Below are 12,460 nucleotides of genomic sequence, written 5' to 3' on the forward strand. Positions count from 1 at the left end.
GCACATGTTACAATGCCCACACCTATAGTAACCCCTAGTGGTGGTGGTTGGTAATTCGAGGCAGTCAGCTCTGACTAATTGATTGCGTAGGGATCCTTTCTTCCTTAAACCCAAAAGGGGAGGATCTTCGCAGCCGGGGATATCCTCGATTATAAGCCAGTGTTTATTTATAATCTTTCTTACGTAGCTGGCAAGGGGTGTATAGTCCAATGCCGTGGTAAGGCGTGTTTGATATGTGTTGCTACAGTTAAGTCGTGGTTTAAGCAGATCATTCCGGTCTAAACCATTTGCGTGTCTAAGCGCTTCCTGCACAGTGTTACTAACTATTGGTTAGGGCTCTGCTTAGTTGCCCCGCTGCTCTTCTATAATCATTTTCTTCAGTAGCATTCCTTTTTAACCTTACCAACTGCCCACGAGGTAGATTTTTTTCTTAAACGCAGTGGATGACTGGAAGAGAAATGAAGTAGAGTATACCGATCTGTGGGTTTCTTATAGGGCTTGAAATAGCACTGGCTCTTCCCCATCTTAATTTTCCTGGGCAGGCTATCTGTGGAAATAGAGCTGGGAATCTTATTATTTCTGATGTGGAATGTTTGGCTTATATGCCAAAACAGCACTATGCACACATACCAGGAAGGTATTGGCAGGCTTTTGGTAAACCTGATGTTTCTTTAAAAACCTTACAGCAGCATCACAAGAAGATCAAGCACATTTGTTGATAGGAAATCTTGAGAAGTGAACCTTTGAAAAAAGGACCTCTGCATAGTGTTACAAACACCGCATTTATATTAGCTGTTAAGTATAGGTCTGAAATTACCTCATAAAGATTTCTCAGACAGTGACTAGTTTAATACCTTTAATTGTTGCAGTTCACAACAGCAATTCAAATATGCTATTAAATATAAGCAACACTGAATTCCTGATAATTAAGCACTTATTTAAAAATGAGTGGACTCTCCTTCATTTGAGGTTTTTGTGCCGAGGCTGGATGGCCATCTGCCATGGATGCTTTAATTGACATTCCTGCATCGCAGGGGGTTGGACTAGATGTCCCTTGGAGTCCATTCCAACTCTAGAATTATATGATTCTAAGATCCACAGATTAGAATGACAAATGGTTATTACTGCATGCTGCTGCCAAATATAATCCGGTCGCTTTCTTTGAATTAATTTGAGCTATGCAAATCTGTTTGAAGCAAAGTCAATGCACTTAAATTAGTTAAAATACAATCATTGATCCCCGGATACTAATTTCCACATATCCCATTTCTAAATAGGCCTGTATATTTCCAATTAAAAAAATCTGATGCAACGATCTCTTAAGGCATATATGTGTGTGACAATGTATGGTAGTCACAGCAATAACATTAAAACTTGCAACATGCCTAACTATTTGAAAGCAATCTTCCTCAGCTGAATTACTTAAAAGAAAACTCATAAGGAGCTACTGCCAAACAAGAAGTTTGTGACTAGTGTTTTTTACATTACCTTACATTAACTGATGGGGGAAAATGAAGAACATACAATGGCATGCATGTTAGTTTTGTAAGGAAAGTCTTAAGTCCAAAAGAGCACGGAAATATTCTTCATTATCAGGATCCAATTTCAAGGCTCGTTCATAGCACTCAATTGCCTGCTGCTTTTCTCCATCAAGCTGGTGAATGAATCCACGGATGCCAAAACTCTTAGCATCTGCTGGATCTATCTTGGTTCTTCTTTCTATTAATTTCTTCAGGTTATATTTGCATGTCTTTCTCCTAGGTGATTCATTTTCAATCTTCAGCCCGGCCAGATATTGTTCAACAGCCTCCAATTCCGATTTTTTGTGGTATTCCAGAAAGCGCCCGTAATTGAAGTGGAGCTGCTGTTTCTCTTCACAAGTAAGTTTCCTCATTGCAAACACTTCCTGAAATGTCTCTTCCGCTTTCTGGAGCTCTTTCCCTTCTGCATACATGTTTGCAAGATCCAGGTGAGCATAGACGAATTTGGTTTTGCGCTCCACCACTTCTTTGAAATAAAAGATGCACAGTCTGATCAGTTCTGCCATATTTCTTCTGTCTTTATATGGGTCTTTTGATAATTTGATTTTAAAATACTGTGCTCTGTAGCAAAGCCCCATCTGGTGATGTAGGAAGCCTGAGTTTGGCGTCAAGCTCAATGCCTCCTTCAAAAGCTCCAGGGATCTTTCCACATCACCTTTTTTCCTGTAAAATATGGCAGCGTACCTCAGCACATAAGGAAGGCCAGGGAATTTGCCTAGCGCTTCTTCAATGAGTTCTTTTCCTTCTTCCACTTTATTAGTTTCCTGCAGCTTCAGTGCAAGGATAGGCAGGAGAAAGGCATTATCGGGATTCAGTTTTGCTGCCTTCTTCAAGGGTTCCAGAGATGACCCTTCTGCTGCAGATTTTTTCCCATAATAATCTTCCAGGCGATATACTGTGATTGCATAGCCAGCATTATATTCTGGGTTTTCAGGTTCTTTTCCTAGTGCCTTTAAAAAGCTCTCCTTGGCTTTTTCATGATACTTTCCCCCAAATTTTAGGAGTGCCCATCCCTTTTCACCATCGATATGTGGGATTTTCATTCTATAAGGAGAGGCACTTCCATGTTCCTTGCAGGTTGTTTCCACCTTGTTTATGTAGCTTTGTACTTCTGCAAGTTTGTCCATGTGGTAATACACCCAGGCAAAGTTGCCCCATGTAATAAGGCTTGCCTTTTTGACTTCTTCTGGGTACTCTGTTTTTATACTCTCTTCAGCCTTCTGCAGATTTTCCAGAGCCTCTTCCTCCTTGCCATTCAAGTACTTCACATAGGCCAGCAGGTTATAATTTCTGACTTTGGACAGTAAAAACTTGATCTGTTCAATTATTCTTTCCTCTAATTCGTCAAGATCAATGTCTTCTTTCAGCAACCTCCAAGTAAAATGGCATTCAAGTTCCAAGAGGATCCGTTTTAAAGATTCCTTGGAAATTTCACTACAGACCATGAGGGAAGAGAAAAAAAACAGTCACATTTATATGCTGAAAAAACCATAGATCTAAGGATATCCTCATTTGTCATGGAAGATCTTTCAAAAATGACTAGATTTTGCCACATATGCATGCAGTACTTCAAATGGGAGAACTGAGAAGTTTCACAATGCGGCTGGTTTGAGTCTGACTTGAAAGCTATCACATGCAGCTGTTACACATGTAATAAATCACCTTTTCCACATACTGAGGGTCTTTTTACAGTTTTTTTTAAAAACAACAACATATTTTTATTAAAGATTTCTTGGTTTACAAAAGTATGTGCAATGTCTTTTTTTCAAGTTACATTTTCTGCAGATCAGTTTCATTTGTCGAGACGTTAGTATTACATTAGGAAGAAAGGGGGGAAAGAAGTGGAGGGGGGCTTGGTGAGTGGGGATGGGGTTGGGTGGCAATGGTTCTATTCTACTTAGTGTATGTGTGGGGTTTTGTGTCAGCGTCGTTTGTGCAGGTTCTCTTTACTATTCACTTACAGTCATACCTTGGGTTACAGACGCTTCAGGTTGCGTTTTTCGGGTTACTGACCTGCCGAAACCCGGAAGTACTGGAACGGGTTATTTCTGGGTTTCGCAGGTCACGCATGCGCAGAAGCGCTAAATCGCGCTTTGCGTGTGCGCAGAAGTGCCGAATCGCAACCTGCACGTGCACAGACACGGCGCTGCGGGTTGCGAATGTGCCTCCAGCATGGATCACATTCGCAACCTGAGCGTCCACTGTATTTGGTGTTTCTTTGGTGGTGAGAGAGGTTGGGGTTGGCCTAGAGTGTGGTTGTTTGTTTGTGACTGGCTGTGGCGAACTTTTCCCCCATGTGTGAGTGGGTTGGGTGAGTGTTTTTGGATCAGGTTAGCCAGATTGATTTGAATGCTGTTGGTGGGTTCTTCTTGTTGTCTTGTCGGGCTGTGTATGTGATAAAGGGTAACCATATCGGGGTAAAGGCGTCTTCTTCTATTTGTCCCCTTGTCAGTTTCAGCTTGTTGGTTATTTTTTCTAATAAGGCTGTTTCCCATACTATTCAATACCATTGGTCTATGCTTGCTCCTGACAGGTCTTTTTAAAGTTCGGTGTCAAGTGTGTTCAGAGAAAAAGGCTGTTTTAAGGATGTTTTAAGCATGGAACAACTCAGATTAATCCTTTAGATCAGTTTTCCCAATTTGTGGTCTGTGTAATCCACCCAGGGGTCCGTGGCATCATTCACATAATGAAGACTACCATCGTAGAGGGTCCATGGCTTAGCTTCTGAAAAAATAAGGGGTCTGCATTACGTAGCCAATTGGAAATCACTGCTTTAGATTATTTTTCTCATTTTAGATTAAAAAGGGAAACTACAATACAGTTTTAATTTTTTTTAAAGCAGACTGTATTACTAACAAGAATTTGTAGGATTGAATTTAGCCATCCAAGCTAATAGTTCTAAAGCAAACAACGATAAGAAAATGTTGGTGTGGTTTATTTGATAAGGGATTGGGAGGAGAATTTTAGCTAAAGGAGGAATGACCAGTCTGGAGAAAAAGAGAGATACACATGAACAGCCTTCAGTGAATTATAGCTCAGTTGGTAGAACCTTGAGAGTTTTAATCTTGGGGCCGTGGGTTCAAGCCCCCATTGGGCAAGATTCCTGCATTGAAGGGGTTGGACTGCACGATCCATGTGGTCCCTTCCAACTCCTATGAATGAGGTTAGGAGGTATTTGCAAATACTGGGAGGAAGGTCAGTCTAGAAGTCCCAGCTCCTCTGTGTGAAGCATCAGTTTATATGGGGTCAGGTTAGGGTTAAAATGTACATACCACTTACTAGAAAAAAGCCCTCTAAGCTGTTTAGAACAACAACAGAAATAATAATATCAATTTAAAATAAACAAACTACCTAAAAAATGTAAAATACTGTATGACTAAACTCAATAATTTAAAACAAACAAATGAAATGCTAAGATTACAAGCCTGGGTAGGCTTGCTGAAACAAAAGAAAAGGCTTTAGTAGGCACTGAAGACAATACAGCAAAGTTGAGGCTTAGTGATGAAATGAATAAATAAAACCACATATTTGTGCCTCAGAGTCAGGATGGACGAAACTAAGTGACAGACTGGAAGCAAACTGGTTGAAGATCTTATCGCCTCTTGGTTTAACAAAAAGGAGGTAAAGATTGACATGCAACTGAAGGCAACACCTGCTGCTCACTTGTATGCCAGGAGCCTGAGGCATTTAGCCAGTGAAAGTAGTTTGAAAGCACAGTAGTTTGAAAGCACATCAAAGTGCAAGTAGATAAATACTTCCCTCCGGCGGGAAGGTAAATGGCATTTCCGTGCATTGCTCTGGTTCGCCAGAAGCGGCTTAGTCATGCTGGCCACATGACCCGGAAGCTGTATGCCAGCTCCCTCAGCCAATAAAGCGAGATGAGTGCCGCAACCCCAGAGTCTGTCACGACTGGACATAATGGTCAGGGGTCCCTTTACCTTTACCTTTATTCAGGTAAGAGAACAGGAAGTCAGGGTATTAGTTTGGAGAAAATAGGCGTACCAGAAGGGTTACCTTGAAAGCATTTCAGAGAACGTGCCTCACCTGGCTCTGGCAATGGCTTATGTCTTTTGTTTCATGCAAATATAGTAGCATCCCGATACAATTTGAATTAAATGCACTGACGGGGTAGCCAACATGGTGCCTTCCAAATGCCTGGGGTACAATTCTCATCAGCCCTAGCGCCAGAATGGTCACTGGCCATGGGTGACAGGAACAGCTGTTCAAAACATCTGGGTTGCACCAAATTGACTAACCCTTTTGTCATCTGTCCTCCCCTCCAACACTTGGAAGAACAGAGCAATTCCTTTCTTCTCACACTAAGCAGATAGGAGAAGAAAACGTGCAAGAAACTGACACATAATCTAACTTGTTTCTGGTTTTATTTACCCAATCATATAGGTCAATTTCGGCCAAATTCAAGTTGAGGGCAAATTGTTTGCTTTTCTTTTAAACTGAGCTACCAGAAACTAGTTTGTACTGGAAATAAGCCATCAATACCATAACCGTTTTAATCCACCCTTAGCTTTCAAATTAACAGTTACATTGGAAGCACAATTCTATGTTTACTCAATAGAGCTAACTTTCTTTTTAAAAGTGTGTTTAGTTTTGTTGCTTTAGGCAGCAATCCTATGTAGTCTTGGGAGTAAACACCACTGAACTCAGTGGATCTAAAACCATTTTAAGATGACAGAGCTAGTAGCCTAGAAAATCGAGAAACCCAGTCATTTGTTACTCACCCCATGATTTCCAGATCTGTTATCAATTATAAAATATACTTGGTCTTTCTCTCTCTCTCTTTGGCCCTGGAAGGGACTGGAAGTAGCTTTTCGTTAAAGATGGGCGAATCTTACTGTTGTTACTGATGTTTCCTTTTTATAGCCCTCTGCAGCACTGACAAATGTTTGCTCTCTGCTTGCAAGAACGAAAGTGGAAAGTGAAACTTAGCTGCTCAAGAGCTAGGAAACAGAAACTTAGAAAAACAAACGAGAGGGTATGATAGAATGGGATCGGTTTCCTTTTTCTCTGATCCAATAACACTGTTTACACTAGACTACATCAGTGACATTTTTTTTGTCTGAATATCGTGCCCATGAGTGGTGGGGTGGGGTTCTGTGTGTTTGAAAGTAGAAGCTGTACTGATGGCTGTGTGACATATTTACTGTATTAAGAAATCTGCCAAATCACCAAAGAAAAGAAAAGAAAAGAAAAGAAAAGAAAAGAAAAGAAAAGAAAAGAAAAGAAAAGAAAAGAAAGCAGCATTAGAATTGACTTGATGGATCAGATTGAAGACCTGCCTTATGTTTCCTGACAAGCTTAACCTGCTGAAATTCCCTCTTCTGCAGAGTTTGTTAAAGGTGCTAGAGCCCTGTCCACTCTTTCACTTGGCCCTGGAGTTGCTGTACAAGAGAGGGGAAGGGTGCAATTTATGTCACACAACTAGGGAGCAACAGCTGAATCCTATTTGTGCTGAAAAATAAGTGAGTCCCACAGTAGGTAAAGGGACCCCTGACCATTAGGTTCAGTCGTGACCGACTCGGGGGTTGCGGCGCTCATCTCGCTTTATTGGCCGAGGAAGCCGGCATACAGTTTCTGGGTCATGTGGCCAGCATGACTAAGCTGCTTCTGGCAAACCAGAGCAGTGCACAGAAACGCTGTTTACCTTCCCACTGGAGTGGTACCTATTTATCTGCTTGCACTTTGACGTGCTTTCGAACTGCTAGGTTGGCAGGAGCAGGGATTGAGAAACGGGAGCTCACCCTGTTGCGGGGATTCAAACCGCCGACCCTCTGATCGGCAAGTCCTACACAGCGCTACCCACGTGTATATATATTGCGGATTTGCAGCCTAAAATACACTGAGTACAGAGGGACATGTTTCTGTGTAAGGATTACACTGCAGAACTGATTTTCCAACCCTGTTTATTACATCCTCATTTACTTCTTTAAAAAGAAAAGAAAAATTTAAAATGTTTTTGAAGCAGGTCCCCCCGCCCCATATTGTCCACCAACTCCTCATCTTCTTTCCCAACCTTCCACGGCAGCAAACCAATCAACAATAAGAACACATCTTTAAAAGCACGCACCCAAAAGCTCTTTAGAACATTTTGAAAATGGTTGAAACTTTTTCCCAACCAGGAATTTCAGGGTTGCCAGGAATGGCAACTTCCAGCCATCAAATGTGTGTGTCAGAGAGTGGCATCTCACCAGAGATTGCATTTCACAGATGGGAAACTGCCACTGAAGATTCCCTGTCACAGGCCAATGGCAATCATGCAGCATCCATTGGTAGCACCACCCAGGCCTCACATGCCAATTGTAGGGTCCAAAATGGTTGATATTGGGGGAGATGCTCTTTAGGTACTCGTGTCCCTAACCATTCAGGCTTTATATGTTAGTACTAGTACCTTGAATTGGGGCTGGTAGTTCACTGCCAACTAATGACACGTGGGGCGGATCGATACACAGGAAAAGAAACACTTTAAATAAGTCAGAAATTAGATTGTTATAACAAAATAATAATAAAAAACCCTATGGAAAAATGGGTATTAAAATGTCCTGCTCTCTGGCACCATCTGGTGTTGCATGTTTATAGCACATTCAAATTGTTTCTTTACTAATGTAGGTGAGTCCATGGTCCCATCAGGCTGGCTCACTTACCAGCCTGACAGCAACTTTCTGCACTAGCTGCAGATTCTGTACCTTCTTCAAGTGCAGCCCCACATACAGCACATAATGGTAGTCCAGACTAGGGACAGGGTTCACTAGAGCAAGGAACATTATAGCTGTTGAGTCAGCCTAATCTGTGCATTAACACCTGAAAAATGTGTACAGTTGTACTTTGGATCTTGAACGACTTGTGAGTCGAACGTTTTGTGAGTCGAATGCCGCAAATCCGGAAGTGATTGTTTCAGTTTGTGAATGTTCTTTGGAGTCCAAATGTCCATCACAACTTCCACAGCTTCCGATTGGCTGCAGGAGCTTCCTGCAGCCAATCAGAAGCTGCGCCTTGGTTTCCGAACTGTTTTGGAAGTCAAATGGACTTCCAGAATGGATTCTGTTCGACTTCCAAGGCACGACTGTACTTTATTACCTTATGGTGCAGCTTCAAGAGCTATTTTTAATCCCAAACCCTGCCACCAATGTCCTGGATGGTTCATCTACTTTATAGGTGCCTCCCCCCAATGCAGTTCAAACCTGACCCAGGAACCCAGGTCAGCACTTGTCTGTGTTGAAGGCAGAAGTCCCCCCAGAGCTCAGGGTAAACCACTCCTCTGAGGCAGGAAGCTGGACTTTAACCACTCTTGTTAAAGTCCAGCCAGCTTGATCCCAGGAAATCCTTGAGTTGTATGCTGGACATCCCAAAGATTCCAAGAAGCAAAAGCTAAAGGGATCACCCCCTGCTTCCTGAAGCTTCAGGCAAATATACAGTATCCAAATGTGATGCAAAGGGTCTGAGGTACTGGTTTAGGCTTAAGGCTTTATCCAAAATAACCATAGAAAAGCGAAGTATACATATTTTATGGATAAGACTAAAATAGCATAGCATGAACCTGTAACCCAATAGGAATAAAAGGATTAAGAATAATATCGGCTAATACTGATGACGCAGAACATTTAGGAACACACACAAATATAACAAAGTCTAGGTAAGGGCTTGCCCACACTTTCTCTTGCTCTGACACTTTCACTCCGAAAAAATCTACTGTTTACTGATGAATCGGAGCAGTCAATTGGGTTTTCTGTGGACGGACAGCGCTAAAGAGTGGGTTTTCCCAGGGAAACAACAGGACTAACAGAAAACTGCTCTGACTTGTGCCTAGGAAACACAGTACAAGCAGAAAATCTCTTGGACCCATGCTTTTAGGCTGTTGCTCAAGGTGTCAGCTGGGAAACAAAATTCAGGGTAGGGGCAGAACAGGGGTAAAAGAATACTGTGAAGTAAATGTCTCAATGCCCCCTTGCTTAGCACCATGCCCTTCTCTCCTCAGCCAGTCAAAAGACTTCTACTGTATGTAACTTTCCAGAAGCCCAAGTCTGGTGATGACTCCCATGATAATACAGCTGAAAAACATTATTCCAAATAAGAAACTAGCCACATAGGCCCTCGAGACACTGGCAGGAAATCTCGGGGCTTCTTAACAATTAGCTGAGGGAGAGAGAACTCACCCAGATGTCAAAACTCCTTTACTGAACCAAAGTTTTAAATTTAGAAACAAAATTTAGACACGCGCCTGGCACAAGATCCAAGTACACTGACAAGGAGTACTCCCAGACTATGTATCTGTTCTTTCAGGAGAAGTGCAGCCCCTCCCAGAACAGGTAATACACTCAATTCCCAGACATGGCAACCACCACCCACAGCCCTCGTGTCTTTTCAGGCTCTGGCTGAGTTTCTTGGCCCCATCCAGTCCCTCACTGCTTCCAGACACCTTCACAGCCTCTCTTGATTCCAACAGAATATGGAACTATTGATGGTTTGTTGGCATTTGGAAGATAATATGCTCCAGACCCCCTGATGATGGTTCCCAATGCTTTCATACAAATTTTAAATGCACTGGAAGCAGAATGGACCCCACAAACCCAAAAGCCGTGGGGGCTGTGTAACTGCCTCCTAGCACTAAAGAACAGTGTCACACATTGTTGTTTCAAAAGCCCAAATTAGAAGCCCAAAACATCATTTGCAGTAAGCTTCATGAATTATAAGCAATACTAAGATGGAACAAAATAAAAATTAGTATTAGTATTAAATTAGTAATATTATTAGTAATATTTATATGGGACTATTTACTTTCAGTGACATTATCAACTGTGTCCTTGGCCACACCCAGAGTATACAGAAAAGGATATTTGTCACTGAACTTGGTGCCCTAATTATGTTTGCTTTTTCAGCAATCAGAGCAAATATTCTGAAACTCTGATTCACAGTCCCATATAAGATAACAGTATTGAATGAAGAATTCTGGGGGTGGGTGAATGTGGCAGCACAGTGATAATACAGCAAAAAAACACTAGTCAGGACCGAGGGTGAAACCTATTTAAATCAATAAGTCTCAAATGCATATATCCACAGTCATTATTATTTATTTATTTTAAATGTCCCAAACCATTTGTGGTGATGGAAGTTTATATAGCTGAATGTCTTCTAAGAGGGCTTGCTGCAGACAGAGACACTTTCTGACTTGGCTTTGTTGACGTTGGTCAGAGTCTCCCTAGTCCAGGGGTCAGCAACCTTTTTCAGCCATGGGCCGGTCCACTCTCCCTCAGACTATGTGGTGGGCCAGACTATATTTTTTGGGGAAAAAATGAATGAATTCCTATGCCCCACAAATAACCCAGAGATGCATTTTAAATAAAAGGACACATTCTACTCATGTAAAAACATGCTGATTCCCAGACCGGATTGAGAAGGCGATTGGGCCGCATCCGGCCCATGAGCCTTAGGTTGCCTACCCCTGGCCTAGTCTCAGCCAGTGAATCCAAACAGCGCTGTTTAGATATCTTCCTCGCCTGCATCTTGACTCTCCCTTTTCTATTGTGAGGCTATTTCGGCCACAGGAAGAAATCTCAAATCCTATGTGTCCCTTATGATCGTTATCAGCAGTCAAAAGCACACAGGACACAATAGTACGTGCCCTGCCCCGCCATGTGCATTTAATAGCCTTTCTTCTTCTTCTTCACACAACATTGTATGTTTCACGTGGCCTCAACATATTCTAGATTAGCTCAGGGTGTGGTTGCACCTGCGTTGCTTGGGCCCCTAGGGCTAAACTCAGGTATTTGGACAGCCCAGGTGAAATATTAAAATGATGTCCTGCACTCCCATTCAGACTTCACTTCACTGCTCTGGCAAAGCCTTCCTCCTGCTTGGCTATGTGACCTGCAACAGACTCCTTCCTTTCTACAGCCGAGCCTGCTGGGATCATTGACTGGCTCACCTCTGCTCCTCCAGAAGTTCTGTCTCCAAGTCCTATTAGGGTGGTAGTGCTCAGTTGCCGGGCAGCTAAATCTGGCATAATGCACCCACTGTACCATTTGTCCTTCCTTGCTACCAATAGTATGTAATCAGAGTCTATTGCTCAGATTATTTGGGGGTATGGGCCACTGCCCCACCAACCTCAGCCAGCCTTCTTTCTTATAACTAGCTGTGATGACTCTGCCTGCCATTGGCTGTAGCTCCCTTGGACGTTGACCTTCCTGCCTCCCGCCCCACCAGTCACGACCGAGTAAAAAGACCTTAAGGAAATCAACAACCCCCTGAGTCACCTCCTCAGCTGTTGGTTTGTGGGGTGGTTATACAGCAATGAACATCCATCCTATACAGACATTTCCGGTCTGATGTTGATCACCTTTCCACTTTAATTCTAAATACAAAGTACCAAAGAGATGCCGCCTGGAGCGTCACCGCACTGCGTCCAGTAACAAGGACAAGTATAGAGATAGGGAAAATAGATGGAAATCCCATAGATTATGATCCCGTTTGACGTTTCCACACCCCAGGGTGGAAATGAGAACTGCCTATATAAAACAATAAAGAATTTTAGCGTACTTGAGAAGCAGGAGTCCACTCAGAAAGATGTAGCAGCATATACAGTAGTTCTTGCTTTCAGCTAGGACTTACTTTGTGAGGAAAACATGATTGCTATCGGGGGACTTTGTTTAAACTACAGACCACTATCCCCATGATACAGAATGAAATATACTCAGAGTCGCAAAGTGATTTCATGCTCTTTATTCAGTTCATAGTGGTGAGGAGGAATGAATGAAAGTCCCCTCAAAGTATCTGCTTTATATACATTACTTACACAATGGGCTGCACATGATTGGCTAATTCCGGAATTCTACTGTAAGCCAATCAGGTTGTGGATTCACTTCTATCTGGAGCATGATTGGGTGGTTCCTGCCAACCAATCATACTGC

General features: G+C 42.4%; 1 protein-coding gene across 1 annotated transcript; it reads right to left on the minus strand.

Annotated features, from left to right (window-relative positions):
• Nucleotides 1–842: 842 nt before the first annotated feature.
• LOC310763212 (interferon-induced protein with tetratricopeptide repeats 5-like) lies at nucleotides 843–6,472 on the minus strand. Its single transcript, XM_083615043.1, has 2 exons — nucleotides 6,281–6,472; nucleotides 843–2,975 (listed from the first exon to the last, which is right to left on the minus strand). The coding sequence occupies exons 1-2, from the start codon at nucleotides 6,283–6,285 to the stop codon at nucleotides 1,538–1,540; spliced, it is 1,443 nt and encodes a 480-aa protein (XP_083471169.1). The 5' UTR covers nucleotides 6,286–6,472; the 3' UTR covers nucleotides 843–1,537.
• Between the last annotated feature and the right edge of the window lie 5,988 nt (nucleotides 6,473–12,460).

Source organism: Podarcis filfolensis (assembly GCF_964270895.1).
Source record: "Podarcis filfolensis genome assembly, chromosome: 5".
In the NCBI taxonomy this organism is placed as follows: Eukaryota; Metazoa; Chordata; class Lepidosauria; order Squamata; family Lacertidae; genus Podarcis; species Podarcis filfolensis.